This window comes from Sinocyclocheilus grahami, unplaced genomic scaffold (assembly GCF_001515645.1).
Source record: "Sinocyclocheilus grahami isolate Dianchi unplaced genomic scaffold, SAMN03320097.WGS_v1.1 scaffold39.1, whole genome shotgun sequence".
NCBI lineage: Eukaryota > Metazoa > Chordata > Actinopteri > Cypriniformes > Cyprinidae > Sinocyclocheilus > Sinocyclocheilus grahami.
The window spans coordinates 2,732,051-2,757,197 of NW_015505218.1; the positions used below are offsets into that span (position 1 = coordinate 2,732,051).

The 25,147-nt window shown below is 36.1% G+C and overlaps 1 protein-coding gene across 2 annotated transcripts in view; it reads right to left on the minus strand.

The window, feature by feature from the left end:
- The window catches only part of LOC107581921 (dachshund homolog 2-like), an 85,169-nt gene that overhangs the window by 46,737 nt on the left and 13,285 nt on the right, over window positions 1-25,147 (minus strand). For both annotated transcript variants that reach the window (XM_016267611.1, XM_016267610.1), the window contains exon 2: window positions 7,493-7,624. In XM_016267611.1, the coding sequence (XP_016123097.1) occupies window positions 7,493-7,624 (132 nt within the window). The remainder of the gene's footprint in view (window positions 1-7,492; window positions 7,625-25,147) is intronic.

Here is a 25,147-nt window from a genome sequence, read left to right on the forward strand (position 1 = left end):
TGAATATATTGTGATTGATTATTTTATGTATCAAGGGTCAAACTATAACATACAGTAGCCTTTGGAATATACAAAAATAAAGTTTCTCAAAGATTAACAACTTTTAGAGCAAATCAAGTAAGTGGAAGAGAGAAAAAAAAACTAATTGAAAGACTGAAATAGGTTCTTCACCTAATTAATTACATAAGTACCCATTATATTTAAAGCACTACATGTGTTTAGGCAGCAGAGTAGTAAGTAATTCTGTCTTCGTAGTCACTGCATATATTGTAACTATACAGGACACTAATTGTCACAAATAAGCATAATTGCATTAAATATGCATTAAAATGCACATTATTTAAATTGAAAATATATAAATAATAAATATATATTTATTAGTAAATAATATAAAATGGATTTCTCAAGGAGCAGTTGATGGCTAGTTAGTGCAAATACTCCAGATTCATTAAGCCACAGTGCTCATATGGAAGAAATGGGTTTGAGTCTGAGCAGCAACCTGTCAATTTATTATCATTCTACACCATTCATCAATTTTACTCTCTAATAAAATACAATTTTATAAAATGCACGGCCATCGCAAGCCACTATCGAACCACAGACAATCCATAGTCAGTTCCTCAGAATCCCACAATATGCAAGTGTCCGTTTGAAAAAGAACATGAAATCACATCTACAGCCAGGTATCATCCAGACAGCCATTTCCACCAAATTCTTTCTTTTTCTAACAAAACCTTGACCCTGCACCCAAGTTCAGAAGGTGAGCTCAACCCTCTCAGAGCTGCTCCGATGGAGTGATACAGGAAACCGATACTCCCCCACCTCAGCCACAAGATCAACACTGATCCCTCTTGCTCTCGACACGCTCAATATTTTACATAAAACAAAGGGCTAGCCGAGATCAGATGATGCCGTTTATGGGAGCTGAGAGGAGGGAGACGTGTCTCCGGTTACAGTGGGATTATAGGTAAGAACGGGGAAAGTGTCTTATGGTGAATCTCACGAAAAAAACTGTCAAGAAATATCCAGGTCATATTACCAATTTCAAATATTACACTTGTTCGGGACTTGTCAAGAAGGCTTGCGAGTTTAGCTAGTGCTACATGAGAATCCGAAAGAGAGAAAAGAGACGAGCGAGTGAGGCGTCCTCAGTGGCAACACTAGGGCAATCCAATCTGATTTAATAAGAGTGACAGTTGCTCTCTGATGACAGAAAAGCTCTTGAAAGTGTGATGGCAAAATGAAAGGATAGGTGAGAGACAAAGAAACGAAGAAATAAAAGTGCTGACCGCTTTGGTAGTTAGGGATTTGCAACATACACAACTCTGAGTCCCGCAATCTCTGCATGTGCGCTCTCTCTCTCACTCTCTCTCTCTCTCCAGCACACACCTGGTTTTTGCTAACGCGGCAAATCACATGGCTGACAGATTCCCGGGCCCGTTTAAATAATGCATGGGATTTCTCTTTTAACTTGTCAGTCGCCCTACAAAAAAAATATATCAGTTCTTTTCTGATGTCATTTGTGACAGTGATTCACCCTGACAGTTCTCCATTAGACCAATGAGTCCCTTTTCGTTTGCTCATTCTTCTACCGCCGTTCCGACAAGAAACACATGTTACTCCTTTTTCTTTTTCCCTCTCTCTCTCTCGCCCTCTTTTTTTCTTGTTAACAGGGGTTTTCAGAGCTGTATTTATATTTAAAGACACAATTTCACAGGAGCCCCCATTAACTCACTTCACCCTCCAGTTCTGCTGCAACCGTATTAGCGCAAACATCGTTCTCTGCCTAACGCCGAAACCGCACATTGGCTATGAGTTGCTGAACAAACTCCAGCATGCTTTGTGCTACTGGATAAACTCAGGGGGGAAACAGGCGGACTGTCTTTTTCTATGCCAAATACTTCATCAAATCTCTTTGGCCCCTGTCAAACACGTCGCTGCCGTGCGTTGTTGTCTATTGCTCTTTTCTTGTGCTATGGCGGCGAGGGTGGGGTTACCGTTTGAACGGACCGAGTGAGGGGGGAGATTGAAATCAAGCCTATCTGTACTGACTGCCTGCTGCAGATAGCTCAGGCTTTCTGTGGCACGATCCACACAGTGGAGGAAAAGCGCAGATTAGCCGTTTCCCCTTTGAAGTTCTCCTTCAAAAAAAGCAAAAGGCTCACCACCAAGAATGAGAGGGGAGGGGACCAAAAACACATCTTGCAGGAATGTAAAGAAACAAAAATGGGACAGGGAAAAGTGCCATCGGGACTTTGAGCAAGCAGTGTCTTGGCGGCGCAAGAGAGAGAGGGAGGCAAAAGAGAAAGAGGTCAAAGTTGTCTGACTGCTTCAGAGGGTGTTTGTTTAACTTCAGGGATTCAAAAAAGCTAGATCAGATTCCAAGACCACCTCTCAACTCCAAACAATGCGCTTCAAGGACCAATCCGATGTACTTTGGGTGGTATGGCTTGCTTTTGAGGACTCAAAAAGTCCGGTCCAAAACCCAAACGTCCTTTTGGTTCCTCAAAGTTCCTCAGAACTCCATAGCTTTGGCTTGGAGTATCCAATTAAAAATAACAACAAGCAGTGGCACTCAGCCCGCACCCGTTCGAATGCTGGTCATTCACAAAATCTCTTTATTTGTTCATTAAAGACCTCATGTTGGAATTTTGTGGCTTTTATTTCATCTCTGTGAGCTTGGAGATCACATTTATGGTAGGACTTTATAAAGTTGACCGAATGAACATTGAGTCCTGGCTCGCCTCCCCTCTCTCCCATTTAGTTTCCTGTCCACTCTATACTGTACTATTCAAATAAAGGAGAAAAATAAAATTACAAAAATACCTATTAAAAACAAAACATGCCCTCACATGCTTGAGTGATAATGAGAAGTTTAAAACTTACAGGCTTTCTCTGAAATTATTTCTGGGATTTTTCTTTATATTCAGTGTATCCTGCATACATCTGGGTAATTTCATGCATTCTTGGTACTTGCAATATTGAGTACTGAAAATGAACTTCAGCAGTTGATGATGATGATGTAGATCGGATAAGAACACATATTGAGAAAATGGCTATTGTCAGCTAACTCTATTCTGCAGTTAATCATTTGCGCGTTCTTTCTGGAAAATGGACCAAAAATATATCTATAAATATTTTGCCCAATCAAACATTCGTTTTCCGCTGACTCCACTTAATCCATCTTTTCTATCGCCAACATTTGCGTACGATTGTCGCATTTCTAGTGGCAGTCACATGGAACTTTCTAATTATTTGCAAAGCAGCCATTACCTGTTACTACTAGGGGTGCTCCGATCAGGATTTTTGAGGCCGATCACCAATCGCCAATCACAGAAAGCAGTACCTGCCGATACCGATCACCGATACCGATCTTTTTAAAGTCTTCTTTTTATCATTTATAACTATTTATAGTGATACTCCAATCAGGATTTTTAGACATTTATTCAGGGCCTGAATTTCATTTTTGAAAATGGGGGGAATTCCCCTCTTAGGTGACTCTTGTGAGAGGGGAAGCAGCTTTCACATAGGAGTCCGCTACTGATCCGTGGCTGTTTACCACAAACACAACATTTATCCATTATTTTGATTTAAAATCCAAACATTGTCACTGAAAATGCTTTTTCAGCATTGCAGTTCTTTTTTTACACAGTACAGTAATACAATCTTTCACAGACATGTTTAAATACAATAAATATAAGCAACACATTATTCAATGCTTTTTACTTTTGCATTTACTTAGATTTATATATTAAGTTGCTCAAGCAAGTGGCAAAACATTAAAACGACTTTTCTTACGTTATCACAAACTTACCATTGACAGAAATTGTCAGCTCTACTGCCTTTCCTTTTGCATTGCAATATTTATTATAAGCAATCCTGCAGTTAATAAAGAACTTTGTTTTCCTACCTCCACGAGTGCCATCTATTAATGCCTTGTTTAGTGCTCTTTCCCTTTAAACCTAGCCAAAAAGCCATGTGTGTTGACTGTGAAACACAGTAGACTTTAATAATATGCATTTATGGTGTAATTACTACATATTCGTGTCAATCCATGTTCAAATTTACTGCAAACAATGCGCTGTCACTTTAATTCAGCAGCAAAAATAGACTCGGTGCAGAAAAGATCTCTGCACTGCTGCAGATGCACCGCTCCTGGAACGCATTGCCGGACAATACAACCGTGTGCAGTGTGAACACTTTAATCCGTTAACATGAGCGCGGAAAAAATATGCAAACGGAGTAATGTGAACCTGGTGTTATGTGTGTGAGCTGCGAATGTGCATGAGCGTACGGTCTCCAGAAGAGCGCGCGAGCGCTGAATGGTTAAACACTGGCAAAAATGAAAAAGTAATGCAATTTATAAACTTTAGTGACGATGTGACACTGCCTCGATTGTGCAAGTGACAATTCCTGTGTTAACTGTGCAGCTCACTTATAGACAGACGCGATGTGGTGATTTGAAGCCAATTTGCGTATTTTGAGAGAGAAAGAGAGAGCGCGCGCGGTGATTCACTCACGCTGTTTGTAAAATTACGTCTCAGACAAGGTTTTCAAATTACTTTATGAGTTATTTGATGAAGAAATATGAAGGCGAGTACCTCACCTTCAGCATTATAATTAGTTCACCCGTGCCGGACAGAGACTGAGACGGTGCCGCTGCATGTCGTGCCAGACCTCTCACAGCAAACCTCATCAGCTTGAGATCAATCATCCCAACGTGATTATCGGCCGATAGTGATTGGTAGCCGATCAATCGGAGCACCCCTAGTTACCACTATGGTAAAATGAATGAATAGTGAATGAATGTATGAATATATCCACACAAAGCCAATGACCTCCAAAGAAAAGCACAGAAGGTTTACTAGGGCTAATCAATGTAATAATTACACAATTCCTGACATAATGATCCCATAACTATGGTATACCATATGGTATATGGTATAAAAATGGTATACCCATTTACAGAAATTATGTTTAAAGATTAACATTTTAGTGCACTTTTTTTTTTGCAATTCTCACCTCATGCTCATTTTGATTAGAATATATATCAAATACAATATCGGGTTAGGTGTTCACATACACATCTAGCCGCAAAAGTTCAGATATTTCAGTGGACCACAAGCACAAATGTGACTCTTTTTTTTTTCAAATATATTTTTTCTTTTTTGCTGAATTGTTTTTTTGTTAAATACTGTATGTGACATTTTGGAAGAAAACTGGTTGCAATTCACACTGATTTGTAACCCAAAAAGCCATCCGAAAGAGTTGATCTAGGCTTATCAGATCTGACACCACACAAACAAACGCCTATAGTGCTGGGTCTGTGCTTACTGTGTTTCACGGCCCGGGACTGTTGTTCACTCAGCACGCTGACATCCGCAAACACGAGTGAAATTTGACTCCGTGTGATTCTCAGATTCCATTGATGCAGTTCTCTCCATCTCTATCTCTCTCATCATCAACATTAGCTCTATCGGCAGCCAGAGTACATTAGAGCATGTGTGATTGAGTGCGAGACAGACGTCTTCTCTCCACCCCTGGCACTGGCTCTTCCTCCTCTCTCCTGCTCTCTATTCTCTCGCCATCATCTTTCTGTCACTACACACACTCTGTTTCTCTCCGCATGCATGGACCGAATTCAAAGGTGATTTGTATTCACAGTCTCAAGTGCTGATCTACAGTTGGAGCAGCTTTTTGGTGAAGCTCGTTATGAACTGATAGTTCAGTCATTCATTCCAATAGGATGAACCTCATCTGAAGTTGCTTTTATAGAGCAAATAGCAGTAACACTTGTGACTGCACATCATTTGATTTTTACATGACTAAAACTACATTAAAATTCTCCAAACAGCTGACACGCTTTATGCGTGTCATAAAGACATTTCATTGATCGCTTGCACTGAATAGTCTGAATGAAATCTCACTGGTTCAAAATTACTGTATATTACATATCAGATGTGTTCTGATTGGCTGTGATTTTTCGTGAGGACTGAACGATTACTTAAACTGGAAACTTGTCATGTCATATCTGGTTGGGAATCAGTCACCGTGTTTAAAACATCTATTCTCTTACCAGCCCATATTAACCACTTGGTAACTAACTAAAACCTAATATAATAAAACTAGACAGGACTGAGAACTGAATAAAAATGTTTCTCTCCCAAATTAGTGATTATTTATTATTCAAGATTCAAGTATTCTGCTAAAATGTGTGCAAAAAATAGTAAAAAAAATAAATAAAATATTGTGGATATGAAAACCCTTTTATATGATAATATGTACACTTACACTACCAACCAAAGGTTTGGAATAATAATTAAACCGAGGCTGCATTTATTTGATAAAAAATACAGTAAAAATATTAATATTGTGAAATATTATTACAATTTAAAATAACTGTTTTTTAATATAAATATTTTGAAATGCATTCGGTTTCATATGATCATTAAGAAATCATTCTAATATGCTGATTTGTGCTGTTGTTGTCATTTAATATTTTTGTGGAAATTGTTCAAAAATTTGGGGAGAGAGAGAGAGAAATACTGTTCATTGCTGAACTTTCTATTCAAAGAAAAAAAATCACAAAAAATGCTAAGCAGCAAAAAATGTTTTCTGCATTGCTAATAATAACAACCGTTATTAATAATTGAGCCAATAATAATTGAATACCAAACATATTCGAATGATTTCTGAAAGATCATGTGGTACTCAAAACTATTAAAATATTAAAATGGAAAACGGTTATTTAAAATTATAATAATATTTCACAATATTAATGTATTTTTTTTCAAATAAATGTAGACTTGGTGAGCAGAAGAGACTTTCAAAAACTCTTATATGTGTATATATCCGTTTTTTCCCTCTCTTTTTCCCCTTTTATCTTTAAACACATTTGACTGCAATTTTAAAACCTTTGCAAACTGCGCTCTCTCTCTCTCTCTCAAGGGCTCTCTCTCTCGTGCGCTCTCTCTCGCTCTCTCTCTCGCTCTCTCTCTCTCTCTCTCTCTCAAGGGCTCTCTCTCTCGCTCGCTCGCGCACACACACACACACACACACACGATGCGCATAACTCTGCATTTGAACAGTCAATAGCAAATACTTAAACTAATAACAAAACAGTAGCTGATTCAGATGTTACATGATCTTCAGAAATCAGTGTAATATGCTGATTTACTGCTTAAGAAACATTTCTTATTATCAATTTTAAGAAGTTTATTATTGCATTTGTTAGCAGTCTTTGATAAAGAGATGTTCAAGAGGACAGCATTTATTCGACTTTTCTTTGTGCACTTGGCTAAAAAGAAAAAAAAAATCTTACTGACCCCAAGCTTTTTAATGGTAGTGTATATAATGAAAGGCTTTCATATGATTAAAAACCTTTTGCAAGAGGTTTAAAAAAACATATACTTTCAGCCATACTTTTTCAGTCAGAAGAAACAGAATGATTTAATGCACTTTTAAAGTATCTTTGTATGTGTGTGACTCTGACCTGCACTGGAGTTCAGCTCCTCATTCTCTGACTCAGTACCGTTCTGGCTTCCTGCTCCGTGAATGTTGTTCATGGCCATCAGTTTCATTTTCTGGAGTTTCATAGCTTCAGCCATGGCTGCTGCTGTCAGACCTGTGGAGCACACACACACACATACACACACAGAGAGAGAGAGAGAGAGAGAGAGAGAGAGAGAGAGAGAGAGAGGTAAGTGTACCTGGTAACATACTTGGCCCCTTTTACACCTGCTATAACATCCGTCTCAGGGGACCTGATGTCAAGTAAACAGCCGTCAGAAATCACCTGGTATTAACATGAGGCTCATGTGATCAGATTTTGTCAAAGGGAAGCTCACTTTCAACCTCAGTGTGTTGATAAAGCACAAACAGTCACCGATATTGAAAATCTATAGTTTTGCACATCCCTAATCAGTACTGGACGTGACTGTCACCCACCGGCAGAATGTGGCCCTCTGGAAGAGGAGGGAGGGATCTATTCCCAGAAGGCCTTCTGCTCGTGGTCTTGTGCTAGTGTGTGTGTGTGTGTGTCCCACGAGGATTTTCCAGTGTTACTCACTGTCTCACACACACTTCCCGAACTCAACCCTCCTCTCATCAAGGGCTCCTCAGCCCTGGAAGCCATCATCACTCAGCCCAATTAGGCCCCTAATTAATTCAATTAAACAACGAAGGGACACATTAAGTAATTAATTAAGTGACGATGCCTTCTCGCACTCCGCTCTCGAAATTTCCCCACAAATCAGGTTGGGAGGAAGTGATGGCCCACGTCCTGTGTCTTTTTTCCCCAGGTTCAGACAATGGATGTCACCTTGATCTAATTCATTAAAAATGTAGCCTCCAACGGAATTCGTGAACTAGCGCAGAAAAGAAGGCCGAAGAAAATTCCTTTATCCTCACTTTCACACGCTCTGCGTGGATTTGGAAGCACAGGGCACTTCTGCTCCCAGAGGGCCGTGCGATCCCCCGTCAAGAGCTTACGGCTGAAAATGAACAACGACACGACTGCTTTTGCTTTCTGTGACAGACGGCAAGCCAAATAAACTAGCAAATTAGTCATACTTAGAAAAATACAAGTTGTGGATATGCTGGACTGGAGTGGAGGAAGAGATAAATGAAAAAAAAGACAAGCATCTTTGAGTATTTTTTTCAGAGCCAGCCCCATCTACAGTAAAATCAGGCAAAAGTGGCAAAAAAAACTAAAAGTCAGCAATTATTACTCAATACCAAGTAACTGATAACAATGATAAATTATATATATATATATATACTTTATAAAAATGAAACTTAAAAATGTATATATTATATATACATATTTATATTATATGTGCGTGTGCGTGTGTGTGTTTTGCAAAAAAACACAAAATAAGTTAAAAAAAATTTTTTTAAAAAGCTAACAGGATATTATTATAAGCAATATTATTTAGAGCAATTATTAGCTTTATTAAAGTAATTATTAGCATTATTACTCACTGATTATTATAACATTCGTATTTTAATATTATTACTGTTATTATTATTAATTATTAAATGAATCCAATAATACACAAAAAAATGTATTCATTTGCAAAACCAATAACTCAAATTTTTTTTATTGCGCATTCCAAGTAATATCAATCAAACTGCAGTTGGGTTGTTTTGATTAAGTAATAATAACTTAAACAAATACAGGTAATTTACCAAATTAAAGTTCATTGAAAGTAGTATGTTTTTTTTTACATATTAAAAGTTTGTTTTATAGTAAAAGCAGATAACTCCACATTTCATGTTTTAGAGTTAAAAAAAACACTTGTTTAATCTTTATAATCTCCTCAGATGACAATGTAGATGCCTGACAAACGTTGTTGGTGTTGTAATCATGAACTGTATGGATGTGATTATAAACTGAGCTTTTCCCTCACCATTGTAACGCGCTGCTTTTGCAAGGTTCCGTGAAAACTTTTCAGCTTTTATTTTCCTTTTTCGCCCTGAAGAAGATATCACAGGTTCATCAAGTCTGTCGAAATTATCCATCCTCGATCACTTTTAGTCAGCTGAAACTCCTCTCAGCTAGCATGTCTTTTCATAGTGAAAGTAGCCTTGTCACCTGAATACAGCGAGCTGATTCGCTAAAATGGATTTATCGGCTTCTGTTCAAAAACAATGGTGCTTGTCGGCTTCTGCAGTAATAGGTGAACTCGCGATGCCTTGAAAGTGGACAAAACCGGCTTTTTTGACAAAACGTGTTTAGGGTTCAGATCGCGCTATATGTGGAGAATAATGCACGGCAATCTTTTTTTTCTTAAAGTGTCGTTTATCGGTTTTTGCAAATTAACTCTTCATATGTATATAGCCTATAAATATATATATATATATATATATATATACAGGTGCATCTCAATAAATTAGAATGTTGTGGAAAAGTTCATTTATTTCAGTAATTCAACTCAAATTGTGAAACTCGTGTATTAATACAACACAGCAATAATATACACACTGGCCTGAAGAAAATGGGTGTTCATTCAAAGAAGGTTTTCCTATGAATTAATTAGTAGAAAAGTCCATTTCTCCTGTGCATTTGTGTCCCTTTGTTTCTGGAGAAAGCAGAATGAGAGCCGGCTCGCATTCCACAAGGTTGTAAATGTATCGGGTTACCATGAAACCAGGGTCTTGTTCGGCGTCCTGGGGTGTTACAAAGTATTTGTGAAATCTAGCTAACAAAATATATATTGTGTGTTGGAGTGTTCCAGACGCTACAATACACACACAAAAGGGAATATATATATGAATGAAATTCACATAATTATATCATTAAAAATTATATTATTATCGGCAACTGAAAGTATGAGAAAATTAAACAATGAATGTTCTAAATATCTTTAAAAATGGTACTACATGTAATGACTACAGCGATAAAGCGAACACTGCTTTTATCGGTTAGTGGTAAGATTTTGTGGAAGGGTCCTTCTGAGCTTTGTTTCTAGAAAATGTAGGAGCGTGGAAGTGGTGGAGAAGCATCAGATCATTTCCTGTGAGGTCCAAATAAACTGTGCAAACTAAACATGATCGTTTATACAGAATACAAAGCATAGAAAAATAAAGGAAAAAAAGCTCTCACAATTGGTGCATTGTCTCAGCACACACACACTATAAGCCCCCTCCCGCCTCCCGATACTATGTCAAGGAGAAGCCCCGAGATCAAACGGCGTACGTAACAGTAATTGATGTTTGAGGAAAGTCGCGACCCGCGGAAATGGGAGCCGGCGGATGAAAGGCGAGTGCCGTTTTGCAGGGGTGGACAAACAGATTGCTTATTGTTTGCCTTTCATATGGCCCTTCAGATCTACAAGTCTCTCTGCCTCAGACTCCCGCTTTGAACACTCAAGGTATCACCCCCCCCTGCTGCATGAATGGAGGGCGCTCGGGCACGTCCTGAGGAGGGGAGAACACATCTATCCTCCTTTCCTCGCCCCATACTCTCTCGTTCTCAAGATCTGACAGGTCCATCTCGTTCGCTAATGGTTCACCTGCTTTGGAAGAGAGGAGGTGAGCTGACGGGCCGGACAGACGGGGGCTTCTGTAGACTTGAGGGGGGTCAGGTATGGGCCAGTCTGGATTCCTCTGCTATGACGTGCCTGAATTGGCCCTTTTTCATACCTAGACAACAATGTCCCATTTAATTAAAGAGTGGTATGAGAAAAGGTAGATTCCGAAGCGAAGGAAAAATTGATCCAGAGGAGTTTCTTTTGATCTCAGAGTCAGTGAGCGTTACATCAATGGATTCTTTTCAGCGTTGAGAGGCTCTCTGTTTCACTGCATTTAACTTTGTCTGTCTTTACCGCGGTAATGAAACGTGGAGGCACTCGCACCTGAGATTGCGGCCTTGAATTCTGTTACAGGTCAGCAAATACTGGACGTGACCATGTCCCTTGCTTTTGGTTCATTCAAAGGCTAAAATGGATTTAGTTAGTGTGTTTGCAGATTCTAATAATAATAATAATTATTCATTTAAAAAAATTATAATTTAATTATTGCTGTAATTATAAACTCAAACATACTTAATGCATGTTTTCATTGCAATGATTAGTTATTACTGAATAATAAAATAATAAAAAAGTGAATAGTCAGTTTTACATATCTGGTATCAGAAAATAAATATATATAGGATCAGTTTTTTTATTATTTTTTTTTATATTGGTCGATTCTCCAGCTGAATCAATTTTTTAATCTGCTTTTAAAGGTGTTGTGTACATCTCAGACTCCCAGCATCTGTTGAGTTTCAATGGAGAGAGTCGCCAGGCTTCCCAACAAATATTTATTCCAGTACTTACGTCCTCAACCAAACATGCTCTCATCCCAATTCCACTTACAAAGATCCTCACATGCGAAAGGCTTCTGTGATTGTAACCCCACGAATATACAAAAGGGAATAGAGAAATAAAGCAGGAAGAGAGAGAAATAGAGACCAAACAACACGCACAACACAGATTGCCTGTGAGAACAAGCCCAGAGTGAGATCATGTTTTCCACAAAGAGGGTCAGTCAAGCACTCCCTCCGTTTCATGCAACCGGATGCATTATTGCATTTTGCATTTCTCCTTTTCAGATGAAACGAGGGTAAAAAAAAGAGAAAGGAACAGTGCCTTTTCTTCGCTTTGACAGAGCGTCTCGGGAAAAAGTATCAGATTTGTGCACAAGACGGGGGAAAAAAACAGGCAGAGCATCTCCTTTGATTCACTGAAGAGTAAATATTACTGTCCGATTCCACGTCGAACAGTAAACCGAGAAAGGACAAAAAGGTAGAAGAAAGGAGGGCAGAGGGAGATGGGGCCGGTATACTGTATTTAATTCACCTTTGGAATTTCCGAACGGCGGAACAAGGGATGAGATGAATGCCTGACAAAGGCATATGGCCGGCGGGCGAAACCAGACCCTGGAGCTTTTCAGCGCGCGACGGTGAGAAAGAGAGAGAGAAATGGGGCGCGATGGAAGTTGTAAATAAAAGCACAAATGAATGCTGAGATTTCCGCCTCATGACCCCACTGTTTGTGTGAAACCCACTGGAGGACTGATACAACTAAATCTAGGTTGTGTTAGTTTCCACCAACAAGAGATTCCTCCCAAAATGGGGCTGTTTTTGTTCGATATGAATGGCTCAAATGAACCTAAACTATTGATAAAAATCAGTTTAGAGTCATTTCAAAGGAAACACTTTGATTTGGAGAAACAAATCGAGTCTGAACAGAACGATGGCTTGGATATTAATGTTTCATAAGGTGCATCTAAAAAAAACTGTTTTTAAAAATACCATTCCATTAATGATTCGTGAACGTCGGAATATTTCCGCCAATGTGACCGGAAGACATTGTAAAACACTAGCGTTTTTGTTAGATACAAATGACTCAAATGAACCTAAACTACCGCTAAGTCAGTTTAGAGTCATTTCAAAGGAAAGACTTTGGTTCCAGTAGGTGAATCTAAAAAACATTTTGGAATCTATTTCTTAAAAATATCAGACATTCGTTATGTTAAAATTTCGTTTTTCATAAAATTTCGTTTTAACATTATTTTTCAGCCACTAAAAACAAGGGTTTGGGAATCTATTTGTAAAAATACTAGATGAATCTAAAAAACTTTCTGGAATCAATTTTTAAAAAATACCAGACATAATTGACTTTCGTTATGTTCTACTCTGTTAAAATTTGTGAATATCAGAATTTTTCAGCCAGTTTCCGCATCTAAAAACAAGGGTTTGGGAATCTATTTGTAAAAATACCAGATGAATCTAAAAAACTTTCTGGAATCAATTTTTAAAAAATACCAGACATAATTGATATATGTTCTACTCTGTTAAAATTTGTGAATATCAGAATTTTTCAGCCAGTTTCCGCATCTAAAAACAAGGGTTTGGGAATCTATTTGTAAAAATACCAGATGTAAATGACTTTCTTGACATTCTATTCTATGAACTATTCTATGAAATCTGGATTGGAAATCTTTTTGCCAACAGAACACATGGCTCAAATGAATCAGTTTAAAGTCATTTCAAAGGAAATACTCTGATTTGGAGAAACCAACTCTTAACAGAATGATAATTTGGATATTAAAGTGCCAGAAGGTGTAACTAAAAATAACAAACAAACTAGGATTTTAAAAATAAAATGTTTTGAGGTTCCATTTCTATTTGTGTAGTCTCTTTTACAAATAAATTACTCCTGAGTCAATTCTTTAAATGAACAAAGCCAATGATTTTTTTGGTTTGAACTGGTCTCCCGGATTCACTGAATCGTTCAGTGCTGTTCTTCACACTGTGTCTTAACAAGGCATGACACGAAAGGCAACAAACAAGTTATTTTAAGCTTTACAACATGTGCTAGTTCTTATTTATTGACCAGTGAACATTGACTGCCTGGGGTCGAGGGGTCTCCCTGATCCTGAGTCAGCTCATGTGGGCCAAAACACACTGTCTGTGAGTGAGCCCAATATGAGCAAGACTCTGTAATTACTTTTAATGAAGGCAGATGCTGATGTGGAGTTCTGCCATTATTGGAGCAGAGAAAAGATGATACACACACACACACACACAGCGTGGGAATGAGGGCATTGACGGCCGTACCCAGAGGACGGGCAGAGGAGTGGGGCGGACAAAAGAAAGGAAGAACAGAAAGAAAGATTTAATGTAACACCATGGAACAGACAGATGAAGCGTCATGACAGCTTGAGGCTGTCTACAATGAACACAAAATAGTCACTAACACAGATAAATCAGCTGTAAATGCGGTCAAATTTCAGCTATGGGAAAATGGGAGAACAACTTTAAAACATCACTTTTTTTCTTATGAAATCCATTGGTTTGAAAAATTATTAAAACAGAGATCAGGAAGATTACTTAGAAGTTTAAATATAAAAGCTGTTAATTCATGCAGATGATATTTATATATCTATATAAACACTATTGGGGTCAGTAAGATTGTTTTTATTATTATTAATACTTTTATTCAGAAAGGATGCGTTAAATTGATTAAAAGTAACAATTAAGACATTTATAATGTTACAAAAGATTTATATTTCAAATAAGTGTTGTACTTTTTTACATCAATCCTGAAAAAATATCATCGTTAAGCAGCAAATCAGCATATCAGATTTCTGAAGGATCATGTGACTCTGAAGACTGGAGTAATGAAAATTCAGCTTTGATCACAGGAATAAATTACATTTAAAAACACAATAAAATAGAAAACAGATATTTTAAATTGTAATAATATTTCACAATATTACTGTTTTGACTGCATTTTTATTAAATAAATACAGCCTTGGTGTATGTAAGTAGACTTTCCAAATTCGTAATGTCGAATATATATATATATATATACATGGCCTGCCAGTGAACTCTGAACATCATGCATATTAAATGGTCTTGATTTGTTTTGAACAGTGAAGCTGCCAGCGCTTCTAAACAAAAATCCTGAATCCTGTGAGTTCTTTGGTTTCCCAGCATGCACTACACATTTGAGGTCTTCCCCATAACATCTCAACGACTTTCAGCTTCGCACCTTAAGAGGATTAATATATATATATATATATATATATATATATATATATGCATGCCTACTATTTTTTTTTATTAACCTGACAATTTTAATATCAATCTACTTTATTTTTAGGTTCAAAAACTAACACTTGTCCTATATTTCAAGTGGTTAATATTAAGCATAAAAACCAAGTTTGAATGCACACCAAAATCTACCAATATCTATCCAGGGCTGCTTTCCCAAAAGCTTCGTAAGCCTAAGAAGTTCATAAAAACGACTGATCTTAATATTACGATCTGTTTCCCAAAGCAACGTAACTTAAGTAGCACTTGAAAATCATCGTAGATCTACGAGTGCTCTGGAGTAATCGTAAAGCATCGTAAGAAGACAGATTTATGCGGTCACCTGCAGGACAATTGGCAGATTACACCATTGACTTTATTCAAGTGCAATGTGATTATAATATAAGGATTTGATTGTACTTTATTGTACACGTTATTACTCTTTTTTTTTTTTTATTAATTTAGAAATGAAGTCATTAAAAAGGGCAGAAAAAATAGAAATACACATTTAAAAAAAATTTAAAAATTAAAAATAAAAAAATGAATAAAAGAAGTAATGTACACTGTAAAAAATGACCGTGAATTTATCGGTAAAAGACTGTAAAAATGCTACAGTAAAAACCTGTTAAATGGTTAACTGTAAATTCCCCTACTATATACGGTGAAAAACTGTATTGGACATTAATTTTACGGTAGTATACCATTTTTGGAAATGAAAAAGACTGTATAATTTATAGTGAATAACCGTAAATTGACATTCCCAGAATTCCCTGCGTTACATTTCAAATTTTATGTTTTTTGTTGAAATAACTATGTTTCTTCTTAGTTTTTTCTTATCAGTATTTTTTGGGGAACGCACGTGAAACAATAACGAACGATCGTAAAATGACTCGTGGAAAACGCTCTTAAGCTCTAAAATCAACCGTTATCGAGAAACGCAGCCCAGGATCGCTGGATTTGCTATGATTTGAGATGCACTACTAATCTAGTATGCAAATTGGGACACGGCTTCTGATGTGACATGAAACACAGGAGAAAGATGTCTAATTTAGTCTTTGTGGGTATCTGCAAAACTCCACAGACATTATGGAGACTTAATATGACGATGTGTTTTACATGTTAATTTGACCTCTGGATGCTCAGAGGGATACCGTCCAAGACGCAGAGTCTTTTTTCTCTCTTCGGCATAAAAATGCAGACAAAACAGACAAATTGGGCCATAACATTTTCCCTCAGCACTCCTCATTTCCTCTACATTACGTTAAAAAACATTAAAATAATCCCTCCTCGTAATTTCTGAGGCAATTAAAGGTAAAAGCGGACCAATTTACCACCCGCTATATACCAACCCAGTTTAATGTCTAATAGCAGCGCCTTTAATTGTAATATTGTGTTTTTTTGGCATTAATAGGTGCTGAGGTCCTAGTGGCCACTAGACACAGGTGTTAATTATCCAGTGCAGCAGTGGCAGCTTGCAGTTTTATATTGCATCAAGGTAAAATTACAGCGCATTATTCTCCTATCAAACAGAAATAAGCCGTTAATTAACTCCCTGCTGTAGTAATCACTTCTTTATTTATTTATTTGTTTGTTTTTATTATTTGTGCAAGGCCCACATCTAGTTTCCAGCGGTGTGTCTCACATTTGCATACTTGTATGCGCTAAAAGTTACGGACCTAAAAGTTACTCACTCAATCTTCTAGAGGTGATGCTTTATGCTGATCTGAAGTCAGTGCAGTGCTATATAGTAAAAAAATAAAAACATTAAAAAATCAAGTTCTTTTTTTTTTTTTAAGATATTTTATTTTATACATTTTATATCATAAACTGAGTTTTTTTTCAGTTATACCATTTGATAAACTGAACTAATCTTGTCATGTCACAAATAGCTCAAATTAACTGATAATTGGTAGAGACTCTACAAGGGTCTACAAGGGTCTTCTACTGTATGTGATATCAATTATTACAAAATTAGCTATACCACACTGAAAGTTGAGCTGACAAACAAAAGAACAGTTATTTAATGTTTTTTTTAATGACTGATTCTTTTCTCTTTTTTATTAAATATTAATATATGCCAAACTGCAAAATAAGTTTTAGTAGTAGCTGTAGTAATAGTAATTAGTTAATAATAACCTGTTGACGGTTGAGTTGACACACAAAAGCTACGTAAAATATTAAATATATTGTAAAATACACATTTTTTTATTTTATTTTTAAAATAAACCCCAAAATGTTGTTTAATTATTTTTTTATTATTATTATAATTGAATGAGATGTTTTTCTTTATTATAAGCATGGGACTGCAGGCATTTTTTGATGACAAAAAAATCATAGCCAATACATTAGGGGAAAAAAGTTTTGTTTTGTTTTGCAAGTCTTCGGAAGTCATATGAGAACAGTCCAAAATTCGGGTTGTTATTTGCTAAAAAGTTCTCAATTCAAACTTGCACAAAAATATATTGACAGAAAATGGCATTAGTTTCACGTAGGCATATAATTCTTAAGTATATTTATGGTAGGAGTATTATTGTTAATTATTATCATACTTTTTTTTGAGTTGACATAGAAAAGTTAATTTGAGTTGACAAACAAAAGCTATTTATATATGAAATATATTTAAAAATAGTATATATTTTCTTTTAAAAATAAATCATAAAATGGTATGTTTATTATTTTTATAATGATAATTTAATATGGTTTATTATGAACTTATTTATATATATATTTTAGGGCTGCAAAATGATTAATTGCGATTAATCGCATTCAAAATAAAAGTTTATGTTGACATACTATATGTGTGTGTACTGTGTATATTTATAATGTATATATAAATACACACACATAAACGGCTGTTGGAGTAATGTTGGAATCTAATATCGCACTCTTATCAGCCAATCAGATTTGAGGACCAGAAAGAACTGTTGTATAAATGTATATATTTTAAAACATATTTTATGTATATAATTTAGATTATATATAAATATTTTATAAATTAAAATGTTTCCTTAACATATACATGTATGTGTGCATATTTATATATACATAATAAATATAAACAGTACACACACATATATTATGTAAACAAACTTTTATTTTGAATGTGATTAATTGTTTTGCAGCGCTAATTTATTTTCTTTATTATGAGCATGGGACTACAGATATTTCTGACAACAAAAATATTTTAAAATAATCTTAATTGATACATTTGGGATGTATTAAGTTGTATTGCGCTGTGTTTATTAAAATGCACCTGTCCAAAAAAAAAAAAAGATGTATAAACTACAACTTACAGTATTTCTGCTTGAGAATACATTCACCTTTAACTTCATCTGCGGGCTTTCTATTTGGTAAGAGATATTAAATCTTTTCGTAGGGTTGTGTTTTATGGACTCTAGAGAAGAAACACGCGAGAATGTGGAGTGTGTGTGGAGTGTGTAGAGTGGGCAGTGCCGACTGCAGCAGGATTGTGAAGCACTGAGGATGAGATCTGTGATTGGCTCGTGGGCGTCATGATCTGTACGTGTCATCAACAGTCGCCCTGGAGGAGCGCGGGGTGGTGGGTGGCAGAGGCAGCGTAGATTAATAACCCTGTGTCCTGCAGTCAGACTGCCTATGGAGAGAAATGTGTGTGTGCACAATGATCAGGATGCTAAAACATCTCACAACCCAATGCAGCTGGATTGGATTTATCTGTATGCACACACCTTTGCCCACCCCTTTATGTTTTTCAATCAATGCCGTACATTAATTTCTGCCCGTAATGTTCGCATACGCACACATACATGCGATCGCACACTCATATACACACAAGCTGCAATCAGCAGTGATTTCGAGGCATCCCTTTAACCCCAGGAACTCGTTAATGTTTCATGGAAAGAGCCACTAGAGTCTTCACTGGCCGACTCAGAATCTCACGACTTTGCAGAAATAAATGGGCCAAGTGTTCAAAGAGTAACAAGGCACTGCTCACTGGGCAGAAAGTGAGTGGAGAGCACTTTTTCTACCTCCTCTTTCTTTCTCGCGCTGTGTCTTTGGCTCACATACTCCTCTATTTCAGTCTTTACTCTTTTCTTACTATCATCCATCCCCTCCATCCAAAACAGCCCAAAGCATTCTGAGAATAGGGATTTTAAATGTCTGGAACGTCCATGAACATAAATTCTTACACTCACATCATTCCAAACCTGTATGCCTTTCTTTCCTCCGTGGAACATAAAAGGAGATATTTTGCAGAGTGTCCAAGCTGCTCTTTTCCATATAATGAAAGTAAACGGGAATTTGGACTGTTGAGCTCCCAAAATGGCACGAAAGCACTAGGGCTGGGTTTTGACACAAATTTCATGATTTGATTCAATTTTCATACACAAGCTTGCGATTCGATTCAATTATCAATTTGATTTCGATTATTTTGGATATATATCAGGTACAGTACATGCCAAATTTTCTCAAGGGAAAAAAAAATCTCTCAACTAATGCTGTAAAATGTACATGAGAGTCAGTTGGTACTACATTATAATATTGAAGGTTAAAATTGACAGATGTGTGCTGTACAACTGCTTAAATGGCACTTAATGAAGTTTTTATAATAATTAAGTTACAATTACTTCAGTTAGTTATTTTTAAATATACACATTTAAATAGTGGCTGTCATAAAAACTTGGACAGATTTATTCAAACATAAATAAAACATTAAAGAACAGTAAAAAAAAATGTATAATGAATGTTATATGGTGCATATATTTAGCAAAATGCCCCTCTCTACAGTTTATTTGACTAACTTAGCTGACTAATGAGTTTATGGTCACCGAATATGCTTTCTGAGGTAAATGTGATGTTACATGAATTGTTTACAAGCTGTTATATTGACGTCTTTGCCCGGCTGAAACACTGATTGAGCGATTACATGAGACAGGATACGGATTATAAAGACAACCTTCGGATGTTTAGTCATGTTTATTTTGTGCTGAAACTGGTATTAATGTGGAGGAGATGATCAGTTCACGTGCGCCTCGTGCTGCCGCGTCTGTTAAACTGAGGAGCTACAGCGATCTGTCACTCCACATTAAACAGCGCCAAAACGGCATTTATTGTTTGAATACTGCAATACAATGGACAGAATTTGAAATCTGAGACTTTGTTTCATATTAAAAGTACCAACACACAATACTTATTGTGATTTATTGGATGGGAGGTGTGCTTCAACGTTCCGTCCATTAACTGAAAACAGGCTAGACTAATCGATTCTTGGGATTTAAGAATCGATATCGTTTCGTAAAAATGAGAATCGATTAAAATAGAGATATCGATATTTTTTGCCCAGCCCTAGAAAGCACCATAAAAGTAGGCCATGTGAGTCTGTGCACTTTATTGCAAGTCTTCTGAAGTCAAATGATTGCTTTGTGTGAGGAACAGTCCAAAATTTGGGTTATTATTTGCTAAATGTCTTGCCTGCATCACAGTTCTCAATTCATTATTAAAAATTAGTGCACAAAAATAGTTGGACCAAAAATGGCATTAATTATTTTGATTCTTAAGTACGTTTGTGGCAGGGGTATTATCATTAATTATTATTGTAATTTTTTAATTAAAATAAAGCTAAAATAAAAATATAATATAAATATTAGACGAGAAACAAATTAACAAATTAGAAATGTTGCATTGGTAATTAAGTAAACTAAGTTAAATAAACATTAAAACTATGAAATGGAAATAAATAAAAACTACAATTGAACTAAAAAATAAATTGAACCTAAACAGACAGTAATATAAAAAAAAAATGTAAAAAAAAAATTACTAAAAAGCACACAATTACTAATACAAATTCAACAAAATTTCATTGTGAAACTTAACAAAATAAAACATTTTGTCATGTTTTATGCTTTCGTTATACAGAAAAGAGTAGCTTGGACATTATGAAAAATATTCTCTTTCAGAATATTATCAAACCAACCAAGTTTTAATAAGTTAAAAGGTAAAGTTGAAGTCGATGTAAAATATTAATTATGACATTCAAATGTATAAAAGTTGCAATTTGTGACAGATAACATAATGTGATCAGTGTCCTGTGTCTGCAGGTTTCTATTTATCTCACATTAACCATGGTTATGTGATCTGTGCAGAGCATTTGATAAGGATACGGATAAAACTCACAGAACAAAAATGATATCAAGGTCCACCTTTCACAACTGACTGCCCAGACTGTTTCCGAGAAACAGCACTTCACCTCATATTAATAATGACGATCAAAGTTCACATCAACCATCCTGCTCCCGTTCAAACAATCCGGTTTAGTGCAGTCTGGAGGTGTGGTAATGTAAACTATAGTTAGTTCATAAAACCAGATAAATTCATTAATTACTTAATTCCATTCTCTCAATGTTTACGTCTTCATGCATGCACTGCACAAATAGAGCGCTGGATAGTGTAAAACCTTGTTTAAATGTGCAGAAGGAAGGGATTGTGTTGATTAGAGTGAAACTGAGCTGCTGTAAACCCTCGGGCATCGTACCTGAAAACATCCTCACAAACATCTTCAGACCAGCCGCAATTTTAGCGTGTCTTTCTCCTCCCCGATACGAGTGTGTGTGTACAGTATGTATGTGTGCGCGCACACTCTTCTAACTGCTGTTGATCTAGATTAGCTAAGATGCAGCTGCAGGCATCAAACAAAGCGAAAGAGAGAGAAACCAAATAGGTGTTGCTGCATTTGCAGAACCAATTGCATTTAAGTGGAAATTTGAGGTGGAATTTCATTAGGGTTTTATTAAATAGTTAACTACAGTTTTACATTTTCTGAAGGAAATGTAAGTGCTAAAAGTGGTTTCTGTGAGGTTTGTTCTGGCAGACAAAAACTCAAGTCACTTTGAAAAGTAATAGCAAACCTCTCCTCCACATGCCACGTGATTTGAGTTTGAAAGTAAGTATCTAAAGGACCGTTTACACCAAGAACAATAAGTATAAAGATAACCATAAAGATAACAATATTAGCGTCCACACCAGCGGACGATATCGTCTGTTTATTCTCAGCACACACTCGTCTGCCGCTTTAAATTCTCAATCTCATTATAACAGGATGGGTTCTGATTGGCTGTCAATGTTTTTATCGTTCATCAGCAGGAAAAAATCGTTCTGAAAGTGATTCCAACGATATTGTTTTCCCGTGCCTTTATAATTATAGCTGTGGTGTGGACTCTGCTATTCTTTAATACTGAGAATGATTTTTAGAACGATATCTTTATCGGTATCTTTATAGTAATCGTTCTTGGTGTGAACGGCCCTTAAATTTACATTTACATTACATTTAGTCATTTAGCAGATGCTTTTATCCAAAGCGACTTACAAATGAGGAAAATGGAAGCAATCAAAATTAACAAAAGAGCAATGACATGCAAGTGCTATAACAAGTCTCAATTAACTTAACGCAGTACACGTAGCAAGGTTTTTCTTTAAATGATATAATAAATAAAAAGAAAACATAGAATAGAAAAAGAATAGAGAAGCTAGTGTTAGGTTTTTTTTTTTTAAGAAAACAAGCATTTAGTAAATGAATCAAATTTAGTTAGTTAGAGAAAACAATGTGCATCAGTTTTGAGTTTTACCCTCATGCTTTATGCTAAAAACGTTAAATGTAAAAAGGCTTTAAATGCAGACTTTATACATACTAACGTTTAGGCTAATTTAGTGCAGAATAAGCAAATAAATACACAACACCTATGTCTTTACAACAGTGAAGTGCTTATTCGCTTAACATCCCAAATTTGGTGTTAGCGCTAATGGCTTAGCCTCGTTAACGTGGTTAATTGCAGAGGCGCAGAGGTATGACCTCCCTCACATTTCAAAGGAAGACTGAAGCTGGGCCATTAAAGACAGACCACCCAATTCTCTCTTCAGACCCCCGAGCGTTTATTTTCCCGCAAGACAGCAAACCCAGAGAGTCCAGACTCGAACAAACAACGCTTTAGCTTGAGTAGCATGTGTTGTGTGTTCGACAAAACCCTTAACCTCTCAATCACTTCTCCCTCTCTCTCTCTCTCTTCTCTCTGTGGTCAAGGCTTTTTGAAGGCCTAATCAAGAAAACTACACATTTTATATAAATATGTATTAGTAAAGGGAATTACTTCAAGATTATGGTTGAACTCTGAATGTTGTTTTGATGTGTTTGCCGTTTTGTTGAGCATCTATTGTAGTTCATGGAAATGCATGAGAAGCTGTAGTGATTATAATCAATAACTTCCTGCAATACAAGTGTGAGGTTTAGATTAAAAAACAATGATATATAGCAAACTTCTGTTTCCTGGATTTGTCTGTTTCTGGAAGAAAGAAACTATTGTATATTATGTATATATACACATATGCACACACACACACAAACAGACAATTCATACATTAATATATATATATATCTATATATATATATATATATACAGTGGGTACGGAAAGTATTCAGACCCCCTTAAATTTTTCACTCTTTGTTATATTGCAGCCATTTGAAAAATAAATAGATACTAAATACACTAAAATTCTAATATATTTTTTACTTTTTCCCCCAAATGTACATTTGCTTATATATTTATATAAATAATATCCATTTTATGTAGATGTTTTACAAATACAAAAAATACAGAACCTTTAATGTTAGTATAGTATGTGCCAACTGCAAAATTTCACAAATAATTAACAAATAGACTGAAATAGTATTTTCTTGTAAAACATAATCCAATGTTTTATTTACAACTTTGAAAAGTCATTAACAGTGTGCATTACTTAAAGCTGCAGTCCGTAAGTTTTGCCTCTTTGTCGCCATCTCTGTTTGAAAGCCTGGAATTGCAGCTGTGTGCGGAATTATCTAGCTTGTGTGGGTTGTGGGTCGGCACGGTTCCAGCGCGGATGAATCGAATGTTTTGAGGAGTATGTGTGGCAGTCAGTCACCGCACCGGTGTGGATATTTACTGTACTTCGCAATCACAGATTCTAGCCTACGTCTTGGAATATGACCCAAATAAGAATTTTCACCGTATATTGCCATCTGAACAAGTAAGTAACAAGTCTGCCACGTTTGTTCTGACCAACTGAGGAAAAAAGTATTACCATAAATCTCACAGCCAATGGTGATTAAATCTAAGCATTGGTGACAACGAGTGTGTATTAGCGTGTAGATTTCAATTTCTGCACAGTCTAATCTAATTGTCATACTCTTTGAATTTCATATTAAGAAATTATTTTAACCCAAAAAGCAAATTATGCTCCCTTCGAACTGGTTTTCTTTAAAATACAAATCTTTGTAATCCCAGGCTATCTGTAATCAGAAGCACATTTATAAATATAATTTAATTTTATTCACATGTGTTTCATAAACACATAATCCTTTCTGGATTACAATCCACCATCAAAATGATACATTTAATTATTCTGGCTGCTGTGAGAAAAGGATATAAACGATCCGCCACCTGCAGGATCCTCACATGCGACAGCCTACTAGCCGGGACAACTTCTTTATGTTTACAGACGTGACATAATGACGCAGTGCCATGCTCGAATTTCCTGCGAAAAACTACCCGTACCACTCAAATTAGAAAACATTATTACAAACTTACCGTTGTGAATCGGGCTAAAGTAAGGCGATAGTTTTGAACATTGGCTGGTTATGCACTTGCTCAAATATTGATTTCGGATCATTTTAACCAAAAAAAAAAGTTACGGACTGCACCTTTAAGTGATTAAACTGATTTAAATTTAGATTAAATTACTACTAGCTTTAACTTTCTAATGTGCATAACTCAGATGCATATATTGCATAAAAATGTGTAAAGATGTAACATAAAAATTCTAAATGAAGTCTCTTAAACCATAAAATAACCTTTTTCTCTCTTTCTCTCTCTAAGACTGGGTGGTTTCTGTTTGACTCAAGTACAGATAAGGAAACGACAGAGCAACTGTAACCATCTTCAAGAAGCGTGACGTAGAGAAAGTGGGGGGCTTCGAGCCTGTCCAAATGAGTTTAATATGATTGATGAGATCTCCTTCCCGCTCTTTCTCTCTCCATCTGAGAAAGCTCACTTCCAT